The 23908-nt window shown below is 44.0% G+C and overlaps 1 protein-coding gene across 9 annotated transcripts in view; it reads left to right on the plus strand.

The window, feature by feature from the left end:
* ADGRL3 (adhesion G protein-coupled receptor L3) overlaps window positions 1-23908 on the plus strand; it is a 359731-nt gene that overhangs the window by 209571 nt on the left and 126252 nt on the right. For all 9 annotated transcript variants that reach the window (XM_080378662.1, XM_080378666.1, XM_080378664.1 and 6 more), the window contains one exon: window positions 22349-22654. In XM_080378662.1, coding sequence (XP_080234788.1) covers window positions 22349-22654 — 306 coding nt within the window. The remainder of the gene's footprint in view (window positions 1-22348; window positions 22655-23908) is intronic.

Below are 23908 nucleotides of genomic sequence, written 5' to 3' on the forward strand. Positions count from 1 at the left end.
GGAAAAAATTGGGGCAGGGGTAGAGAGGGAAACATGGCTTACTGGAGATGAGGTAGTACATATCCCTGAATGTTATCTGAACTGGAGACAGCAGTGAGGATAACAAGTTAATTTCATATTTTTTTTTTTAGTTTTGCTGAATATTACTTTTCTCTGCTAAAATACACATTTTCTTTTGCCTTTGACACCTGTAGCCATTTGCTGCACCAATGGAAATGGAGGGTAAAAATATTACCATGATAATTCCGTAGTACTTTACACCAACTGTGCCGTCACTTTGCACAGGCATAAAAACTACTAGATGAGGTACAGAAAATCAGTCTGTAAATCTGTAGAAATCGTGGGTTTTCTGCATCTACTGATTTTCCATTGTCTGTATTCATTAACAGAAAGTAAAATGGATGAATTAGTGCTCAGTTCCAGGCAGCTGTTTCTCTAACTTCCCCAAGCTGCACATGCTGAGGGTTTTTAGGGTATTTTCACTTGAAAAGAAATGAAAAAAAAATCCTCAGCTTCTGTTATCTCTTCCGCTTTCTATGTAGCCTTCTGAGGCCAGGGAGGTGGCTGCTGCGTTTCGTGCTTCCCTGAAGCCCAGCTCCGATTACATGGCCACCTTCGAACAAAGATTTTGTATCAAAGAATGGCTTTTGCAGGAATGCGTCCCCTTCTTTGAACGGTTCCCAGATCTCAGCCACCAACTCTGGTGTTGGGGTGTACATTTTGCATTAACGTTAAGGTGCTGAGATCAGGCTTCCTATGTTGGTCCTGCTAGAGTACATGCAAAAATAGTCTCTCGGTTAATGACAGGGGATTTTTGAACTTGGAGGAGCAGCTGGAAAGCTTTGAGCCCACTGTGGCAGCATAGTAAAAGGACCATGACTTCATCCGTCAATTAACGAGAGGTAGAAAGGCTTGATTTAGCAAAGGGTGAGGAGAAGTATGATGTACTTAATGCCTTCTTTGCCTCGGTCTTTAATAGTAAGACCAGTTGTTCTCTAGGTACCCAGCCCCCTGAGCTGGAAGCCAGGGATGGGGAGCAGCAAAGGAAGATGGTCAGTGATCTGCTACACCACTTACACACACACACACACGTCCTTAGCGCCAGATGAGATCCACCCAAGGGCACCGAGGCAGCTGGAAAATGTGCTCCTGAGCCACTTTCAGTCATTTATCAGCAGTCCTGCCTAACTGGGGAGGTCCCAGGTGACTGGAGGATAGTCGATATGATGCCCATGTACAAGAGAGGCAGGTTGGAGGATCTGGGGATCTACAGGCCTGTCAGCCTGACCTCAGTGCTGGGGAAGGTTCTGGAGCAGATCAGCTTGTGCATTATCATGCAGAACCTGCAGGACAACCAGGGGATCAGTCCCAGCCAGCACAGGGTTATGAAAGGCAGGTCCTGCTTGACAGACCAGATCTCCTTCTATGACAGGATGACCTGCCTAGTGGATGGGGGAAAGGCTGTGATGTTGTCTGCTTGGACCTTAGTAAAGCCTTTGACACCATCTCCCACAGCATTCTCCTGGAGAAACTGGCTGCTCATGGCTTGGATGGGTGTACTCTGTGCTGGGTTAAAAGCTGGCTGGATGGCTGAGCCCAAAGGGTGGCAGTAAATGGGGTTACACCCAGCTGGTGGCCGGTCACAAGTGGTGTTCCCCAGGGCTCAGTACTGGGGCCAGTTCTGTTTAATATGTTTATCAACGATCTGGACAAGGGGATTGAGGGCACCCTCAGTCAGTTTGCAGATGATACCAGGTTGTGTGGGAGTGCTGATCTGCTTACGGGCAGGAAGGGTCTGCAGAGGAATCTGGACAGGCTGGACCCATGGGCTGAGGCCAGCTGTATGAGGTTCAACCAGGAGAAGTGCCAGGTCCTGCACTTGGGTCACACCAACCCCACACAGCGCTACAGGCTTGGGGCAGAGCGGCTGGAAAGCTGCCTGGGGGAAAAGGCCCTGGGGGTGCTGGCTGACAGCCGGCTGAACATGAGCCAGCAGTGTGCCCAGGTGGCCAAGAAGGCCAACAGCACCCTGGCTTGTATCCAAAACAGCGTGGCCAGCAGGACTTGGGAAGTGATCATTCCCCTGTGCCCGACACTGGTGAGGCTGCACCTCAAATCCTGTGTCCAGTGCTGGGCCACTCACTACAAGAGGGACACTGAGGTGCTGCAGCGTGTCCAGAGAAGGGCAGCGAAGCTGGTGAGGGGTCTGGAGCACAAGGCTGATGAGGAGCAGCTGAGGGAACTGGGGGTGTTTAGCCTGGAGAGGAGGTGGCTCAGGGGGACCTTATTGCTCTCTGCAACTGCCTGAAAGGAGGCTGTAGGCAGGTGGGGGTTGGTCTCTTCTCCCAGACAGGAGGAAACAGTCCCAAGTCATGCCAGGGGAGGTTTAGGTTGGATATTAGGAAAAACTTCTTCACTGAAAGGCTGGTGAAGCATTGGAATAGGCTGCCCAGTCAGTGTAGACATGGCACGTAAGGACGTGGTTTTGTGGTGGACTGGCAGTGCTAGGTTAGTCGTTAGACTTGATGATTTTAAGGGTCTTTTCCAACATAAATGATTCTATGATGCTATGATTTATTTTGTGAGAAGCCATCATGCTCATCCTCTGTGTCTGCAAGGAAATGGAGGGCTGTGCTTTAGGCAGCCTTTGGCAGGAGACCTGTAAATTCATAGCCCATGGGGAGAAGGGACTTGGAGGAAGATTGTGGGTTGCCCACCGTCCCAGGCACAGCTGGGGGTAGAAGCCAAGAACTGAGACAAAAGCCAGCTCTCACTCAAGGACCTGGTACGTCCTGGAACGGTGGAAGGGAGTTGTATGTGATTTCAAAAGGAAGCATTAGCCTCGCTCCTTTGGCCTAAAACACATTGGAGAGCAGCAAGATGAGCAGCCCTGCTAGCAGAACGGGGCACAAGGGGCGACCTCAGGCAGGCGACCAAGGAGAGGCAGCTGGGAGAGGGCAGATGCTTGGATTCGCCTGGAAAACACAACTGAGTAGCTTAGGATACAGATGGCCATGTCAGAGAGAAAGGCTGTGTAGGTCATTAATACGGTGGGTGGCTTTCTTGGGGAGGGGACTTCTTAAGGTGTTACTTTTCTCCCCTTCTGTGGCCCAATGCTGCTGATTACAAGAGAAGAGGATTATTATAGATATTAGCTATTTAGACGCTAAAGATAACTCACAATGCTGAAAACTGAACCTCCCTCTGATTAAAATTTAATTGCTCCCAAGCTTCCACTAGTTACTTGCATTAAGTTTCACACTATCGGAAAGTGCTTATCAACCAGCGTTGGATTTAACAGGAATTTGGCAGATGTTAGTGAAATGCTGGAGGAAATCCAGACCACAAGATCTGCAGCATATCATATGTTTGAAAATTTGTTGGCAGCCAAAAGAAAAATCACAAACCTGGAAATAGCAAGAACTGGACACAGATCTCTTCTCATGAGCCAAAAGGTTGGATCATCACCTCCAGCACCTGGAAGACCAGCATGGGTCATGAAGTGCTATGTGTCAGGTGTCTTCATGAGGTGTAAAAGCAGCAGATATTATATTACTGGATTTTAGAGTGCTTTATGTGAGGAACCTTGGTATCTCCATGGAAATCTTCAGCAAAAAAATCCCAGTCTGTTCTGAGGCAATTTAGCAAATTAGCTATGTTTTATAAAACTTAGGTTTTCATTGCAGGTTTTCCTGCCTCTTGAGGACATTTATTCAGAAACAGGGTCCTTGCTCACTAAGAGGCTAATTTATTTCTGCTACATATTTCCTTCCTACTGCTCTCTTTCTGTGGCATTGTAACCTTTGGCACTGCTTAGCTTTTTGTCACCAGGATTTGCTTCTGGTGCAAGCAGAGGACAAACACAAGTATCTAACAAGTTTTGAGAAAGCTTGATCCATTTTTTCGTAAGTATATATAAAAAAAAGAACTTAGCTTTGTATTGATGTGTCGGTGTGTAGTATTATGGTAGCCTCAGCAGCTGTAGCGCAGTGAGGCTGCAGGGGAAGAATATGCCTCCTTTAGACAAGCAGGACGTGAATTAAAATTTAGGATGGTACTAGTCCTTTTCCAAAAAAATGCTTAGTTGTGTTTGAAAAGAAATCTAACTTCATGATTTATTATCTGTCATGTTTTAATGCATGCAAATATTTTGACGGTGGTTGTGGCACGAGCTTGTATGGAAAAAGTAAATCTCACCTTAAGCCTTTTTCAATTGAAACAGTGTTTGGTGGAGTTTGTGTGAAAGATTAAGTCTGATTCACCCCTTGTTGAGACTGAGTTGATGGCTACAGAGATAGAGCAGGACCCACCCTGTGCTATTGCAGCATTTGATCCCTTATATATGATTTCATTTGTTCTCTAGTATATAGCAAAATGCATTTCATATGCTTTCATTCACTGTAGAGCGACCTGGGCTCGGCAGACCTCTGTTGCTAGGTAGACACTGCTTGGGAGAGATGTTGAATCCTTGTGTTAATCCTGCTTCATCTTTTGGTGCTGATCTGGCTTTTTTTCATCTCCTGAGGAGGATGTGAATGAATGAGGGTTTAACATTTTGGGTCTGTGGCTGGGAAATGAGCTCAGCCCATGCCAGGCTCTGAAGCATTGGCTTAAATAACGTTAAGCCTAGGCTTAAAAAACTTTACTGAACTGGGGACTATATGCTGACATGCTCTGTGCTATTAAGTTAACAAGTTTAGTATGTGGAATTCTGTTTCCTTAATTTATGTGTTCTGTTATTATTAATAATTAATACAGTTTTTACAGAAAAAAGGCAAATCAAAATACTTCAAAAAGTATCAGTCCCAGATGCAAAACCCATCAGTGCTCTATTTCACATAGTATTTTCTGAAGATTTATAGAGTATATTGTGCAAAGCAATTCAGAAATACATGAATAGAAATTCTATTTCCAGCAGTGAAATTTGTTCAAAAGCTGATAAGAAAGGAGAGATTTCTTTTCGAGCACCAAAGGCAATCGATTTGGAACTTGACTAGTGATGTGGAAGGTGCGTGTAGGCTGGTGCAGGGCTCTTTGACAGTGAGTGAGGAGAAATAGGGCAGTACAGGCTCATCTTCAGGTTTTTCAGAGCAAATCTGAAGCAGATGTTCCTTAGCCCTGAGACACTGCTCTAACCATGAGTGCTAATCTAACCTGACCGTAATAAAGGCTGGCCCTGCTTCTAATTCTGTCCAGCAAATGCAAGGAGACGTGTACGGAGGTAGAAAACCATGGGATGGATTTCAGCCATCTTGAGCTATTTAAAGTGTGATGGGCTAAACCATCCATTGGGTTCCCTCTGATAATGAGGGAGAAGGGCACCTCCAGATTGAGATTCGGAAAAACACATGCCAACATTGTGCATTCATGTAGATGCATGAAGAGAATGTTTGAGGTTTACTGGAAATTATAGGCGTTAGAGGTATGATGTAACTAAAGCGGTCAGTACCTAGCAAGGTGCACTCAGGATTTCCCAATTACCTTGAATGAAATGGGGGCCTTATTCTTTTAGGGTTTTTTTAGAGCTGGCCTCACATGTGCAACTTCATTAGATTGGATTCCCAAGCCAGTACTGAGCCTGTGCTATGCGAAGATGAAACTCAGAGGGAAAGTAAGACTGAGACCCCTAAATAACCTGATACTCAAAAGGCCAGTGCTTTTTTAACAGTGGGAGATACTGCTTTCTTAGTATTTTTGAAAGTCAGGCCCGTTGTTCAGAGACTAACATTGGGATCATGTCTATGAAAGCCTTGACCTCAATGTCTTATCTATTGTGTTTGGTTGTGTTGGGTTTTTTTTTCCCATGGGAGAAATCACAAAGTGCAAAAATCAAGGGAAAGGAAAGTCTGCAAAGTCCTGTTAGACCCACTCATAAGGGCACAGGTGGCACGGGACTCAGTCCGTACCTCTGGGCACAGCCCATTACTCTTGCTTTCCCCCCTGCCATTTTGCTCTCAGTCAGCTCTCAGGGACAATGGTTTTCTAAATATTCAGTGCCCAAAGAATTTACTTGGTTAGGACTATAACATTTTGAAGGGACTGCTTTCAAACAACAGAAGAGCCTAAACTTGTGCCTGCTTCACGAGCTCCTCCACTGACGCATGGAGAAGGAGCTCCCCGAGGAACATGCACTTGACTCTTACTCTCTCTTAGCACATCTCTGTCATGATTTGCTGATGTTCTCAGGACAGCCCTTTTCAAGGGCTGAAGTATTTTTCTAGCTCTCTGTAGCTCTTTCCATCCTTGGCCTACAAGCCTAGGAATAAAATGGACCTTTCTTTACCTGGGAGCTCTTGAAAGATGCTGTGATATGTCGGGTGTGCGATGGCATTGTCTTCCCCAAAACCTGGTGCTACCTCCAGCATCGTACACCTGGAATAAATATCCAGCTACTCTTTCTGCAACCTAAAGCTTCTGTGCATTAATGCAGTAAGACAGATCCTTATCTGTGTCTCCTGCTGACTGCCCAAATGATGGGCCGTGTTCACAGAATTATTGCCTATCATCATTCATGCTATTGCCACATACTGGCTGCACGTCTGCCGCAGCTCACCTAACCTTGGCCACCAAGGACTGTGTGGACTGAATATATATTTCACAGAGAAAATGGATGATGTCCTGCAACAAGGAAGGTTTAACAGAGCTTTATTGTGCTCCCATGTGCTGTGTAGTAGGATAGCACGGAGAAACAGGTGGTTTGGGAAATTGTGTTGACACAGCTCTTATATTGTCAACAATCAATTGGAAAGTTTTGTTCAATGAAATGTATTACAGCCTATGGAGGATGCCCTTGGCTTCAAGTTGGATTATTAGAGGTGAGACTGACTGGCCTGTACGTCCCTATGTCTTCCTTATTGCCCTTTTTAAAAATGGCAGTTATGTTTTCCCGTGGCTATAACAGAGCAGCCAAGCCTCGGCGTTCCCAGGGAATGCAGGCAGACAGGGGATGAGACCTGGCTCGAAAATACCACTAAAGCTAATCTGGGGCTTTGTTGGGCTGCCCCAGTTTGCAGGGCTGACCTGTGGCCATGGTAGCACTGGGGAATGAGTTGGTGGACGAGCGGCAGTGGTGGTGGACTCCTGCCATAGTGAAGCTCTGGAGCTGCTGTGGGTCTGCTCCATCGTTGTCATGTTCTCTGGGCATGGTCACTGCAGGGTTAGCAGGGGGATCTCCCATTCCTCTCAGGTCTAAGTTTTCCTCCCTCCTGTAGGATAACCCTAAGTGGTAACTTCCTGCATCTCCAAAGTGCCCTTCATCCCAAGGTAATCCCTAGAATAAATTGTAATTGAGAGCTGGAGGCACCACCCCACACTGTAGTTGTGGCCTCTGGACTTGGTGGGGGAGTGGGGAGAGGGTCAGATGTCAAGTCAAGCAGGTATCCAAAATTGTTGGCATTGGGAGTATCCTTGGTTTTGGAGTTAAGGGAACAGAGAGCTGAGAGGCAGGCATGAGGCTGAGGAAAGCTCTAGGTCAGGATGTGTTTGCTGGTAGAGGCTTTTTTGGGGAAAGGAAAGCAAATGGGAAAAAATGGACAAATAAAACTGGAAGGAGCAGCTCATTACTCAAGGGGCAGATATAGAAGTGGTTTGTAAGCAATTACAGGTGAGACAGGCAGGGGTAAGTTTTGGAACTGACCTGGGATGAGGAAAAGAGCTAAAAATAGTGATTTAAGATCCCCTTTGGTGGAGGTGAGCCAGCATCGTGCCCAGAGAGCTGTAATGCAGATTCCACATGAATGAGATTTTATTCAACATGCAGGGAGAGAAATCTGGGTAAGAGGGACACTGGGGGATTTCTGAATGTTAGGATGAAGTTTCAGCAGGATTCATATCACTTTTGAGGGCTTGGCCCCACTGGCGCAATGTTTCTGTTGGCAGCAATCTAACACTGCATTTCCCACTTGGAGGATCCCTGCAGAGAAATTGTCTCTAAAGGAAAAATGTTCAGTGATACTGGCTTAGCTTGTATTGTTTCCATCCAGTTGGGCTGGGCTTTAAGATTTAAATACTATCAAAAAGGAAAAAGCAACCTAGAAAGGCCCACTTAATATTGGAAGAAATTGTTAAGCCAGGCTGGTCCTCGTGCTTGGATTCTTTCTCATTTTACCCCTTTGCATCCTCTTTCCTTTGTTCCCTAGCTCTGTCCCATCTCATTTGACATGCTCTCAGGCTGGCCTGGGTCAGTTCTGCCACAATTTTGATTTTCATTTAGGCAAACACCACAGCATGGACTTGCCTCAGCTTGACAGAAAGGGACACATAATTTTCTGTTATGTTGTTAGGAGCCTTGCACGCTTCCAGCTGGCAAAGAGATTATCAAATATCCTTGAACAACATTTGCTCAGAGTGCAAGAGAGAAAAGAAATCTAGTATCTGCTTTTAGACACACTTCCTTCCTTATGTGTTTTATTTGGTTTTCTTTGCACACACTTCAAATTTCCTTTCTATAAGACCATATTCAGCCTAAGTTGCTTAGTGAGATTTGTTATCTAGTGAGTGCTTGCTCATGTTTAAAAGTTGACTGGATTGAGAGCTGTTTTTTCTCCTTGCATCCACCCCTTTCCCTCAGCGGTGGTGAATGGCAGTGAATAGTAGCTCCTTTTGGGGACAAACATTCACCATCTCCACCCAAAACAGCAGCCACCTAATGGGCTGAAATCTGTGGCGAATAAGTGTTGGGTCAGCATGCCCTGATAGGTATCAGTGTCTTGTAGGCTGCTCTTGAGGTGTTCTTGAGTCTCTTCAGTACAGGATGCACGTTGCTGTTGCTGAAGACAAAATCTCAGCCATAAAACATAATTTACATTGCTGCCCCTGGAGCGGAAATTATGCATGTTGCTGAAATAAAGTTGCATCTCCCTTAGTTAACAACCCATTGCCTTGTTGGAGTCTGTTTGACAGGCATTTCTGTCTCTGAGATTTCAGTGTGCTCTGCTCTGAACAAGAGCTGCAGACAGCAATGGTTTAACTGAATCAGTGTCACTGTTTTAGCTCAAATATGAAGTTTAATAAGGGAAAATAACGGCTTAATTTGGAAAGGCATCTTGTAGGCCAAGGGGACTGACCTTGTACGAGTGACTGCTGCCAAGAGGATTAGGGAGTTGTATGTTGTACTCAGAAGTGTACTGTGGACATGCCGAGCTTGGCACAGAAGATGGGAAGACTGGTCCCTTTAGTCCAGTACCTTGTCTGAGCTTCAGACTTTGCAGAATGAGATTCCTTGGAGAATAACCTGGATCGAGAGAAGGGCTCATTCTTTTGCATTAGCCAGTAATTTTCTCATACAATAACACAGGAGGATCAAAGCTTTCCCCATCCTCCTCTTGTTTTACTGTAGTCCTTGGCATGTCTCGGCACCTCCCAGGAGTGTGAGTGGACTGTAATGAGTGGTGTTCTTTGCAAGAGGAGAAAGAGGTAAGGACACTGGTTTGTCTGGTCGGGGTGGAGTTTTTTCCTTGCCTCTCCCCACCAGTCTGTTCTCAGCATCCTTACTGTAGTTTCGGATTTTCTGGTTATCCATGGAAAGGCTTAAGCCTTTCCCAGCACCAACTAAACGCCTCAAGGAAAGCTGAGCAAATATTTGAGATGCTTGCAGTTTCTTTTGGGTCCAAGAGATCTGCTGTAAGAGATACTGCATTTTTCAGGAGACAAAGTCAGAAGTTGCCTGCTGTTCAGTGGCATGATTTCCAGCCAAGGCTTGGACATGGAAATGTCAATACAGTGAAGGCAATGGCACTGCAGGACTCTCTAGATTCCCGCTGTCATCAGTGTTGTGAGGCATCTCCAAAAAGCACCTCAGGTCTTGGACAAATTGAACAGCTTTTGATGCTACCTTTTCCTGTCCATAGACTGGCTGACTCAGATTCCTAAATCGAATCTCTCTCTTTTTCTCTCTCTTCAAGCAAAGTCACATTTTCCTCTGCCTTGGAACAATCTCCGTGGCAGCTGAACAGAGCAGGCAAGCTACTTGTCACTGCAGTGCTTACACTTGTGATTTCTATTCTGCTGAGCAGCTTCAGGTTGGGATGCCAGTGAACTCTGTGTCTCTGATCAATGGTCAGTCAGGATCTAGCCTCTTAAAAGAAAATAATATTTATTTGAAAATTTAAACGTTTCTTGAATTGCTTTGTACTGACCATGAGGGTCTATTATAGGCAACCTGAAAGGAGCCTACAAGAAAGCTGGAGAGGGTCTTTTTACACAGGCATGAAGAGATAGGACAAGGCATATAATGGCTTTACACTGAAAGAAGGTAGATTTGGATTTTATATTAGGTAAAAATTCTTTACGATGAGGGTGGCAAGACACTGGAAAAGGTTGCCCAGAGAAGTTATGGATGTGCAATTCCTGGATGTGTTCAAGGCTGGGTTGGATGGGGCTTTGAGCAGCCTGGTCTAGTGGATAATGTCCTGCCCATAGCAGGGGGGTTGGAACTAGATGGGCTTCAAGGTCCCTTCCAACCCAAACCATTCTGTAATTCTTCTTCCCTTTCCATCTCAACCCTGACCACCACACTAGAAAGTCTGTTATTTCCTTCAATTCCAGAGGAGTTCAGTGTTATGGTCTGTTTTTTTTACTATTCCTGGTCTGAGATTTCCTCTCATTATAAATTACTCTGTCTGCTTCAGCTGCATGCTTTTTCTCATTTACATTTAAGATGATGGAAGAAGAGTTGCTCTTGATGACATAAGTGAGCTAGATTTTGGGTTGGCATTATTATAAAATGAGATTTCTGGCTGGATAATGTAAAATATTAGGGATTTTGAGGTTTTTAGTACCTGTAAAGCACCGCAATGACTAGAAAAAACTAATATACTTCTTCCCTGCAAATTGATGAAACTTCTTGATGCATGCATGGAATGTGAAAGGCTCAAGGCTAATAACATTGCAGGTCTCAACACATGTACTAAAGGGTCTGCTGTGAAATATTCACAAAACAAAAACATTTCAACATATCTGACACTGAAGAGGGGAAGAATTAATAATCACTGTAGACTGGTGCATTTCTTTTATGTTACCTGTGAGAGCTGTAAAATAAGGTTTAGGCGGTGTGCTAGAAGCATATAGCAGCACTTTAGCCCTATATTGTGGCAGTAGTTTTATCCTATACTTAAAGTAATATCTGTAAGTATATATGGGTCTCTGCTGTATTTCAGTATCAGATACAAATTGCTTGACTACTTTTTTCTCTTGGTTTTCTGTTATGCTTTTGAATCTTGCAGTCACATGAAGATACACTCACTTTTAGCTAGACAGCAGGTATCTTTTCTAAGGTACACACATTGGACCAGGTCAGACTTTCGTCTTTTCTACTCTTTTTCCATGTGTTGAATATATGTATCTTTTTTTTTTCCCCCTACAAGAGATGTGATTCTTTTGTTCGAAGTATCACTTTTATGCTTTGCAGTGGCATCAGGTACATAAGTTTATGGGTGTATATATTATACAAAGGCAAGGAGATTATACAGCTTAAAAATCTCTGAAGGATACATTTTACTTTTTTCATTTCTGTCGTCGTATCTGCTTTCTTTTACCAGTTACCGGCTTCCACAGATTCTGCTGATGCTTGTGGGGATCCACAATGCCTTTGTTGGTAGTCTAAGTGACTCAGGTACAGTTTAGGCTTCCAGGAAAATTCTACTGTACGGAAAACTGCTTTTCTGGCACATCAGTATCTGGATGTTCCTTTGTGCATTTGGTACCCTTGGTTTGGACCAGTAATTCCCCTGGGCATGTAAACTTTAACACCTGACTGCATGCAAAACCACATGCCAAACCTGGGGAGACAGGCATAGAGTTTTGACCTAAAATGTATTGCTTTTCATCACTACTATTCACTTGTAGGGCTTTTTTTATGTCTGTCTTTTCTGTGTGCCCAGTTCAAATTCCTACAAAGTCAGTGGGTATATTCTTCCACTTCACAAGAAAAAAATGGCTTACATTGCAATGTGCTGCTCTGAACTAGCCATTAACAAGAATAATCTGAAAGCTGGCAGATGTAAAGCTAGAAATCAGTGTTGAAGGGTTTTCCACCTTGAGCTTCTGTATTGTCAACTTGTTATCAACCCCTCGGGTAAGAGTGTTAAACTATGTCTCAGACAAAGCTGACTGCACGAGAGCTGATAGCTTTTAATAGTGCAAAGCCAAACAGGTTAAACCTCTTTTTCTAATTTTTGGATGCTGTTCCTTCCTACCTCTCAGCTTTCGGCTGTGACACTTCAGCTGAGATGACTAGCCATGGCAATACCTCCAGCCCTGGTGCCTTCAGGCTGGAGATCTTTGCCAACTTCTTAGGATACTGAGGCGTATGAATACATATTCAACATCACTATCAGCAGCCCATATTTGTCCTCCCTCAACAAAAAAATAGCCTCTGGGACACAAGTGAGGGATGCTTGAATGCCAGGCTTGTTAGGACATCAGCATGGACTTGATAGTGTACCAAGTTGCCTGTGCTGTAAGTACTGAAGTCTGGTATGAAAATGGGAGACCCTTGAAAGTTCATTTCACCTTAAAATACCCTGTATATTACACAGTTTATTTGTTATAAATCTGCTCTCAGAAGCAAATGTGTTTTTCATAATATTAATGATGCTCTCGTTGTTAAAGCCTTCCACAGAACATCAGATATCCATAAAACAAATTTAGATGCCAGTCCTGTAGTTAAGCATTGTTTAGGCAGATCCCTGAGCCAACATGAATACAGCTATTAGAAATGAGCTTTACAAAATACTGACATTTCTACATAAGTAATAAAGAGTTTTGGAAGGGAGCTAAACATCATTTTATGGTTTGTCAGGGAAACTACTTTATTTCTGAAAGTAGCTGAATGTTGATATTCTTACAATGGAGTTTTGTCAGCTTGTTAGGATTGGCTTATGTGAAAGATTATTTTTCTGTTTAGCACAGGCTTATTCCATCCCTCCCTTCCATCTTTCTTTCCAGAGGCAAAACCAAACCACTGGCAAGTTTGGGGAGAAGGCTGAGCTAATCTGAGCTCCAAAATGAGATGTGGCTGAGAGGCTGAGGCCGTGCCTGCCTTCTGATTTACAGGAGGGGGCTTGACAGCACATCCACGTTGAGGTGTGCCAGAGCATGCTCAAAGAATGAGGAAAAGCAGCCTTTTCGCAGCATTTCCTTGTTTCTGCTGGTTTCGGTGGTCAGCTCTTTCCATAGTTCAGGCTGGTTTTCTCGTAGTAGCAAGAATAAATAGAATAAAAAATTAACATAGAAGCCAAAGCAGTCAGAGACTGCTGAGTGGAGTAAGTGCCCTGTAGCGAGAAATCACTTTGGTGGCTTTGGAGAAAGGTTTGTGGGTTTGAATCAGGGCTGAAATAATCAGGGGTTGTAGCAAAGGGAGAAAATAGATGGGTTTGGTGAAAGACAAAAGGCGAGCTTTTACTGGCAGGTTTATCATTCCTGTTGCTCTAGATGATGCTAAAAGTACAGTATAGATATAACATCTACTGTACAGACAGCAGGCCCTGCTTTCAGGTCTCTGATTCATGTCTGGGAATGCAGCATGACCTGCATGCTAATGAAGTCAATCCTAACATGGGTTAGAGAAAGAAGGATATAAGCAACCCTAACTCCACCTTTGATATTATGTAGTTTATTCCCTTTCCTCTCCTTGATTTCAGCCGACCAGCCCACCCACAGAGTGTGTTTGCACTGGACATTGGGGCTGATTTGGAAGCTCAGCAATGGTTCACAAAACCGGGAGGGACCTCAAATCCCAAGCCTCAGAGCAGCTGGGATTGAGGGACGGTGCATGTGGTGTAAGGGGAAGTGCACAGTAAATGCAAAAAGCCGCCTTTGTGATTTTAATCTACCAAACCAGACAGGAGGAAGCGGAGCCTGGCGGCTTTCCACCCACCTCTCCCCCCACGCCTCTTACACATGCATGTGCTGTGGGGCCAAGGAGATGATTTCTTGTAGTTCCAGTGGGTCTCCTTGGTTTCAGTTGTACTATGCCCTCTTCTTCAAGATAACAGCATAGTGCAATCAAGTTTGAAATATTAATACAGAGATCACAGGAGTGTAGCTTGGAAGCACTGAATCACTGAGAATTGAAAAGTCTAATCAGTCCTTTTGAAAGCTGTCTTAATTTCTCTTTTATTTACAGCATTTGAACCGTTTCACAAATTAGAAAGCAACTATCCGGCCATTTCACAGGCAGATTATGATATGTTTAAAAAAGCCCAAAGCATTTATCCAAATGCAATTGGCCATCTTGCTAACAACTAGATTGGAAATACTACACGTGCAGATGAACAGAGACGATTTGAAGATGATAGTTTTCTCCTATTAAAGTTGTGTTTGTAGCTTGCAACTGAAGAAATATTCAGATAGTGGTATAAGCTGCCTGCCTTTGGCCCTCAGAAGGACTCGTGTTGATTGGATAGATCAGAAAATGCTAGGGCGTGAATAGTCATTTTATGACCCCTGCACTTACTTCCATTCATCACAAGTGCAGAGGTGGAGAACTGCTGGAGAAGGACCGGCTCCATCTGGCACTGCCTCTGCAGAGCGCATGCAAGTTGTTCAATTAAAGATGCAGAAGGCAGGAATACTACATCCATTGCCAAACTGATGGGAATTTTTTTTTTCTCTTAGTGGCTATGCATGTGCTTCTTCTGCATAGAAACTAAAAGGTATGTTTCAGCTTGCATGGGTAAAACATACATATGGTTTAATTAAAAGGTTAAAAAAAGAAAATACAAACTTGGCAATCTCAGCCTCCAGTAAATCTCTTGAAGCTGTAAGCATAGCACTCACGTGTCTGCACTCTAACATGGTCTGAATGGAAAACTGACAGCACCTGTTACTGAAATCAAAAGTGATTTCTGTAACAATGGGATACTGAGGAATTCCTACAGGGCTTCTTTTTAATAGAGTTTGAAGGATTCAGATTGGAAGACTGCATAAGATCTGCACCACTGGCTCTGATGGATGTGAATCACGCCAGGGGACAGAGATTGTTTAGGAGGTTAGAAGTTCACTCTATACATTCAGTAATAGTATGCAGCTGGTGTGCCTTGAAGAAGAGGTTGTAAGCTTTTCTCCCTGCCCCCTCCCCATGTGAAATAACATGTGGATTGAAAAAAATGGTAGTCAGATTTTATATGTTGAAACCCAGAAATTCAAAGTAACTGCAACCACATCTGACAGTATTTTTGAGAACTGGAGTGATTTGAAGCTAGATTGCCTAAAAATAGCTCTTGAACTGAACTCTCAAACCTATTAGAATAGTCCATGAGTAATAAATCCTGATCTACTGTCTATTAGATCAGCTCTTCTGTAATCTTTTCCTGTTTACCAGGCCTTCTGTGGACATAGTTCATCTGCATTTCTAAAAGCATTACAACATGGTGTTGAAGAAGTTGCTCAATTTTTATGTCTTGCACACGATGGTCCAGTTAAATTTCTGCCTGACCATTCAGAATCAGTTGCCAAGTCTGGAAGGAGCACTAGGGCATTAATGCCTTCATTGGATGGGCACCAAAGAGTATGAGAGGTTCATGAAGGTGGATTTGGCAGAGGTCCTGGGTAGGAAAACAGAGCTAAGGTTTTAGGAACCACCTTTTCATAGAAAAGGACCATGTTAGGGACGATAGCTGATGCTCATGTGCTGTACCACTTAATTTCCTGGTATTGCTAGATATGCCAATGTGCTGTAACCTATGCCAATGACAGTTAAAACACTGATCTCTCTGAAGTTACACATTTTAAGCAGGTTCTGGTAAATTTCTGGAGAAGAATGGATCAGAGAGGAAAAGAAGACAACAAAAAAGTAGTTTATTTTATTCAAATGGCAACTAAATTGGGGACCTGACTCTTAAGAGCTGTTGAGAACTAGATAAAGTATTAAACACTCCCATACATACACACAAAAGTCTCACAAAAGCATAGAATTTAGTATTTCACAAAAAAACCCCCACCAGTTAGACTGCTGTTTGTGTTCTTATTTTTTCAGGCAAACCCTGGAAGTTTGCAATAATAGCTAGACTGTTTTTGACAGAGTGACCTTTCCATAGCAATCTGGCACGTGTAATGAACAGTTGATCATTGTCAGAAATGTAAAGTTTTGATTCAAAAGGGCTTTAGTAGACATATTTTTTGCCTGTTGGAAATTGGTCCCACATGATGACTGCTTTGAATGTATTAATTGTCTTGCTGAGAGTTGTGGTGCAGTGAGAAAGAAGGAGCTGGGTCAGATTGACTATACTTGAACCTGTTGCGATGATTTTGCATACTTCAGTTCACATTCTTTTTTGTTTAATGTTAAATGCTCGAACTGAGATTCAGGGGAAAAAACCCAGCATATTAAGTGAGGCCAGCTGGAAGTGCACTGAAATGGCCATGTTTGCACCATGTCTTGAACCACAGCTGTAGGTTTCCTTCTAGTACAGGGAACATCTGGCCCTTATCCATTGCAACACCTGCCCAGGCCCAGCAGAAAAGTCACATATAGACAGTGTAGTCTTGGGCACAAAAACTGATCTGCTAGTGGAAGAGGTAGAAAAAAAAGATCCAGAAGGGGGGTTTCCATTCGGCAGCAGTCCACAAGGGAATGGACCTTTCTTCTCTCAGATCCAGCATTCTCCTCCTCTTCTATTTCAGACATTAGGTGCGAGGGAAGAAAAAGAAGAGGTATATGTGTCTATGTATCATACTTCACCTGACTTTTTCAGGGTGCAGGACTACATGCAGTTGTGTATATCTTATCTTTCCTTCTGACCGATGGTTTTTACAAGCCTTTTGTCAGTCTCAGTCAGTAAAGGTGCAACAACAAAAAACACAACTCCAGCCTCTCCAAAAGCAGTGTGTGTACTTTTAGGTTCACGCAGGATTCTCACTCAGCTTCCCCAAACAATGGTATGTGTGAGCACAGGGGAGAGCTGTTCAAATGTTTGATGTGAGACCTGCTTGGCCTTCACTTGCCGTAATAATAAATCATAATTTCTCTCAAATACATGGAAAGAGCTGTACATAATTTAAGGGCTAATCTCACCTGGCTGATTTTTCGGCCCACAGCTTCTGGGTGGCACTGGCATCTGGTTTTTGGTCTTCCAGTAGACATTCCAACCTGAGATGGTTTTGCAGAGTGATGTCTTTTGTAGCATGGCCTTGATATAATGTTGCAGTCCACCGGTGTGTTAATGGCTGGATTGATGGGTACCTGCTTACGCAGCTCTTAGGGAAGGTACCAACAGTGCAAGGCTCAGCCTAGGTGTTCCTTGGCTTCAGTCCTCCTTTTCTATCACCTTACATGGAGTTCAGTGAGAAGACACCCCAAAAAAGGCAAAAGAAAATGGGAATATATTATTTTCAAATATTTTTTTTTTCCAGGGAGTTTCATAAAATGTTCTGAAATGCCTTTGAAAATGCCTTTTTAAAACCAATTCCCATGAGATGCATTTCCCGTGAGATGCATGAGGGAAGAGAAAAACATCTGTGATATAATCCTTCAACAGTATTTGGTTTGAGCTTTTTTGTGCTGCTTCTTTCAGATGTGCCTAAATTTTCTTATTTACTATGTAAATACAACTTGCACCGTCTTTCAGTAGAAGAAATTATAAAAGGGGATGCTGCAAGCAAAGGATGTGGTTGCCAAATATGAAAAGACTAAAACTAACAGAGAGGGAGGGAGGGCAGCAGGGACCCTTCAGGTTTTTGTTTCTCACGACCTTTCAGGAGCCAGTAATATTCCGTTTGTCTTAGTGCGACAGTGACATGCATAAATAATTGTGAGCACAGCGCAGATGTGCTCAGGAGGGCACTCAGATTGCTGTATCCCCCCAGAGATGTTGAACCCCTTGGATTACTTGTACCTCACTTGCTCAAGCATTGCACTAGCTGCAGCGCAGGGAGCAGGCATGGGATCTTGGCTGCCAGCATCCTGGAATGTCTGCTTGAGTGTCAGGCTCAGGGATGCAAAACTCACCGGAGAGTGGAAGTCATCATGGTCTGCTTGGACCTTACGCATAAAATTTGGAATGCAGCCTCTCGTTCCAATTACATGAGTGAACACTGGCTCATAGCACATAGCCGTCAGGCTAAACCTTTGGACTGCAATCCCCAGGGGAGAGCTTGACAGATGTCTCCTGTCATGTGTTACCTAGCAAAAGCCCGTAAACCTCACCCAGGAAATCTTGTCTGCAGTTTTTGCTCAAGGGGGACACAGTTATCTTCATTTGTGGGACAGAAAAACACATGACATGTCTTAAAAAGTATTTTCAGTTACTGAGTACGCTGGGTCATAGACTGGATACTTAGGTGTCAAAAGAAAGAAAAAATGAGAGAAAAGGTAGCTTAGTAGTGATCACAAATGGCCTTGCTTGCAATCAAAGCTGCTTCTGTGATAGGAAGAAACTAGTTAGAGTCATCTGGAAAAGCAGAGTCCCGTGACTGGGAGCACCAGAAAGAGGTGAGCAGAGAAGAAGGTAAGATGACTTCTGCTGGATTTTCCTGGTGGCAGATACAAAATGCTGGTCTTAAGCCAGTTGTGCACTTGCAACGTTAGTCCAGGGAAGGGGAAAAGAAGGAAACGTGTGTGTGCACGCGTGTGGAAAAAGACAGAGCCTTATTTATTTAAGAATTTTCCTTGTGAGTAAATGCCTCCCATGATTTCCCTCCCACCAAGCAAAATTCCTCCTCCAGGGGCCTGATCTCTGTGAAAAGGATGGAAAATAACAGAAAGAAGGGGAAAAAACTAAAAAACTTGTTTTTCTTGCAAGTCAGCGTGCTGGGAGTAGGGAGACTCCTTTGGGAGTTGCAGTTACTCCCCTGTGCACGCTGGAAGTGCTTTGGTTTTTTTTTTTCATATAGCTGCAAATCTAGTCTGAATAATGGCAAAACTTAGTCTTCTGCTATTAGTGCCAGCTCTCTAGATAGAGCAGGAGAGAAAAAAGTGAAGTATCACTTTGTAGTGTTTCAGGGGAAGAGATGTTTCCACAGCCACAGTTTGCTTTCTTGGGAGCACTGTGAAGATGCCTATCCCAGTGCCTTGCTTCATGGAATCAAAGTCTGCAAAATCTTGGATTTGAAGCCTAGGAGTTAAAACTGAGTCTTACCCTAAAGCTGTCTTTAAACTCTTGAATGGCAATGCATGGTAAAAACAAGTAGTAAAAGTAAAATAATCAAGTTTATACATTTCTAGTTATAAAAGTGTTGATGATTTTTAAAGGTTAGTGCTTGTCGATGAGCAAAGATTGTATTATGAAGTATTATCTGAAGAATCCTTCTGTTAAAGTGATGCTTTTCCCCAAGTTAAAAATTCACAGTTTATTGGCAGCCTGAGTTAATCTGGAGGTTTGATCTCTGTTCTGTGCTGTAGGATTTAGGTAATTTTGCACAGGTTGCAGTCTCTTTGTGGTTTTGCTTGGATTTGAGAATCATTTATATGTAAATGATCCTGATCTCTTGTTCTTTCCCTTCTTACCAATTAACTTTGTTTTAAAGAACACTGTTGTGTGAGCAAAATCAGCAAATGGTGCTGCCTGGGGCTGGTGAAACTAGGTGGTGTTAGCATGGAGATTGTGTTCGCTGGAACTCATTACCAAATTGACTCGTTGAATAAATCAGACCTTTGAACTGAGTTCAGTGGTTTCCCATCAATCTTACTCCATTAGGCCACTTCGAGGCAGCTGTTTTATGTCTTCTTATAATTTGTCCTATGTAAATGGCGGAGGTGTTTATTTTTAAAAGCAGCAAGAAAGCCCAGCTGAACAAGAAAAAAAGTTGGAAGAACAAGCCCTCAGAGATTTCTACACTAGTGCCAAGGGCTTTATGACAGATAAAACAACTAATTTTTTTGTGGCTAAAGGAAAATGACATTGAAACCCTTGTGCCTAGCTGCTACAGTAAACTTGCCAGAGCTATTCCAAAAACAACACGCCAGGAGATATTCAGTGGTTGTCAATGAAAACTATGCGCAGAAACGCAGCACCCCTGCGTGTGGATCAAGGGGAGCTCCTGGGTGGTCAGTATATATTTCTATATGCTCACAAATGACTATAATAATGATTTTAGGTGGTGTTGCTAGTTTTGGCTTTTGAACTGGAACTGCTATATCTACTTGCTACCTCAGTGCCTGTAGTGCACAGTGTAGGTAATTTTGCAAATGGAAAATAACTTGCTATTGCATGGGTAAATGGGAAAATTTCTGCAGGTTGTTAACTAGTGGGCTAATCGTTATTATGAAGAAATAAAATACTCATGGCAAGACCTGCTACAGTGAAAGCAGATAATACGTGCTGAAGTTCTCTACAGATTTTAATCTTCCCTGTAACGTCAGGTGGAAATTATTGCTTGGTGATCTAGCACAGCTTTGTGCAGAAACTAGGAGGAATATGTCTATGTCTGCAGGATTTCACATTGTATTTTTTGGAGTTCATTCAAAGTCAGGGCTCATAGTGGAAGGGAGGGTGACATGAGAAGGCTGGAACATCTGATCAATGAGCTTGGGAGACCCGATTTCAGAGCAGCATCCTGGCTCTGATGGTTTACTGCCTGCTGCTCTATTGCTCACCTTTTTGGAAGCTGGGGGAGAAGATAATCCCGTTTTCTGAGGGACAGTAGAGCAAGGATTTTTTAACTGAACGTTTTCTTGAAGAATACTGTTTTTTTACAATGATGCTGAGTTTCAAAGTTTGAGGAGAGGGTGTCTCAGGTTTGGAGTAAAAATTACCTGAAATCAGAGCAGGCGTGTGCTTCAATGGCCATGTTACTGATTACTCTGGGGCAGGAGAATTTCTCACAGCATCATGGGCTTAAATTACTTGAATAACAACAACAAAACCCCCTTTCAGAATGGAAAAACTATCTTACGCTAAAAGCAGGCATCTCTATGCTTGAAAGAGGTTGATTTGAATGAACTCCAGTGACAGCAATATCGTTATACATTCATTAATAACTAATACTGCAAGAATAGTGACCGTGGTCTGTTTCACTGGACCTAGAAGAGAGGACAGCCTGCACTCTCAGGAGCCTGCAGGCTGAGTCTGCTCACGCAGCTGGATGGTTAAGAGGCTGTTCCTGGGGGTGACCGGGTGATTCCCACATTTAATTTTAATTTCTTGCTAGGCTGGAGTTCACACATGGCTGTCTTTAATGTAGAAACTCCTAATTCTTGTTGCTGGACATGGAGCAACTGTGACTCTGAAGGATTTCTGGATGCTGGAAGAGGTGGGATGGTAGGGAGATGCTGTGGCATGGGAATTAAAGAGAGAATGGTATCAGACAAACCTTTTCATATGGCCTCTTCACCTGCCTTTCCTGGACAGCCCCAGTGTTTCACCAGGCAGGGACTGAGGGGGAAATTATGAGTATCTGTTACTTAACTGGAGTAAAGGTGTTACGCTGAGACAAGAAGGAGGGTGCTTATCTTTGGTGAGGGGAGGTGGGAGAAGCAGGCTTCTTCACAAGCTGTACGTGGCACAGCACAACGGGGGGGATGGAGGAGCAACTGGAGGCAGCCTGCCTCAGTTGTCCCACCTGAGATTTCAGGTCAAGCCTTAAAGAAATCCACGTGAAGCTCCAGTCTGTGCAACACCTTGATCTAAATAGGAGGCAAAATAAAATAATTATGGGGTGGCCATCCCTCAGTATTCACCACATGCAGTACTTGGTGCATCTATTGCAGAATGTAGGATGGGTTAATGCATTTCTAAAGCAGGTTCCTCACCTCTTCCCGCTTAACCACTCATTGCGGGTTTTAAATGAAATAGCCTGTTGAGCATTAAACTCTCAAGGATTCGGCTGGGGTGACGGGCACCTTTGCATCTGCCACATGCCTTGCAGTTCCAGGAGCCAAGTGCTGCTATTGGGCTGAAGTAGCGAGGCATGAACCTGAGAGAAAATGAACAGCCTTGCATTCATCCCTCTCTGAGAGGATGAATGCTGTTTTGGGGATGGATTTGTGGTGTGAGTTTTTTTATTACACTATGGAAAATGTTTTTTTGTCCAAACCAGCTGGGTCTTCAGCAACACTAAAAAGTTAAAAGCACTTCTGTGCTAGGTGTTCCCTAAAAGACGGAAAATAAGATTTTTACATTAAAATGCCAGGAAGAAAAATGGTGAGGGCATAAAGTGCTGCTTTATTTTCATCAGATGCTAGTGCTTTTGGAAAATTGGTTGTGCTCCAGCAGTCATTACCCCCCTGCGTGCTTCTCTTGCTGTGCGCTCCAGCTTCTCTCTGAAAGGTGGCTGTGCAGCATGTCTTGTGTTAGCTGTTGCTCCAGCTACACCCTACCGGCCACTGCTGTTGGCAGGGGGAACGCCCTCAGGACCTACGCTTGAGTCCCTTTTTCCTTTCTCTCTTTAATCAGCTCTGCCTTTGTTTCAGGAGTATCAACATTGGGAGCTCTGGGCCTGGGAAGCACCACTGCCAGCACTACGCCACGGGTGGTCACCAGCAGCACCGGCCGCCCCACCACCACCTCGGCCTCAGGCAGGAGGAACAGGAGCACCAGCACACCATCACCCATGGCTGACGTCCCTGATGAAATGACCACACACCTCCCACCCGCCTCCTCCCAGCTGCCACCGACAGGTGCGGAGAGCTGTGACCCCATGGAAGCCCGTGATATTATGTGGTCTCGGACTCGGCAGGGCCAGGTGGCAAAGCAGCCGTGTCCCATGGGCTCGATAGGTGAGTCAAGGGGCAGGAGAACATGGCGCTCCATCTCCATTTGCACGTGGGATGTTGTGAGTGTGTAACCGTATTGCCCATGGGCCCTGTGGCACACGTGCTTGAATCAGTGGAGCATGCTGGAGCATGCTGATGCCTTCTGTCAGATCTGCGTTGCCTTGCTGAGGTATGGCAAGAAGCTGGCTGGGGCCAAATCCTTAATATGCTGAGCATGTTGTGCAGGATCTTTGGCATCTCAAGCCCTGGCCAAAGGGGAGCACAAGCTAACTACCTTGTGGGGTCGAGCTTGTGCTGTAAGAGCCTCTGCTTCCACAAGTTATGTACCATGTGCCTGTTATCCTTGGTTTTGCCTGTGTTTGTAGCCTCTGGGCTCATTGACTGATGTGTTCATGACCAATGCTTTGCTTGTTTGAGGGGTGGGAGGGAGGTGGGAGAAATCAACAAAACTTAAATTTTGAAGCTCTGTGCTGCACTGTTTGCATTTCAAAGGCCGTGGCCAGCATTTTGGAGCTCAGGTATTCCCAGATCTCAGTCCTGAACCAGTGTAAGTGATATTTCAAACTGCATCCAGCATCTAGTGTGATCAGCAGGGAAAGCAAGGGGGGGGGGGGGGGGGGGGGGAAGCCAAATCTTTCAAAATGATTTATTGTTTATGGATTTTGCTCCTTTTCTTCTACACTTCCCTCCAGTTGTTTTCTTCCAAAAGGTTGCTTTTGGAAATTTTGTGTCCACATTAAAACATAGTTGAATGAAGAGTGGGTTTTGGCATATGGTTCAGTTTGCTGTATTTTAACAAATGCAATTTTCTGAAAATATTTATTTTTCAAGCTAGTCTTGGTGTCCAGCCCTGAGAAGCTGCTTGCCAAGAAGAAGTCAGAAGGTGGAGGAAATTGCCTGAAAATAAGGGCTGGAGGGATCTGGCTTGCAGAGGAGACTCTCTTAATTCTCCGCTTCATTGCCCTGGAGAGTCATTCACACTTGTGTATACGAATACTGACTCTCTCTTGACTTTGGCGAGGTCAGAGTGATAAAATATATGTTAAAGTATGAGGGGCATGGAAAGATGTTAGTGATGAGCATAGGTAAAGAAGATTTTTTGCCATCTTTTCCAGCCCCACTTGCTAAAATTAATGCAGAAAGTATCATGTGGTTCCCAGAGAGGGGAAAGCATAGTCTGAACTGAAGCTGTGAAAGGAAAGAAAAGATAAAAAAGGCAAATGATGGCTGGATGCAGGGAGCCTTTTTCTAAGCACC

This window comes from Falco punctatus, assembly GCF_963210335.1.
Source record: "Falco punctatus genome assembly, chromosome: 1".
NCBI lineage: Eukaryota > Metazoa > Chordata > Aves > Falconiformes > Falconidae > Falco > Falco punctatus.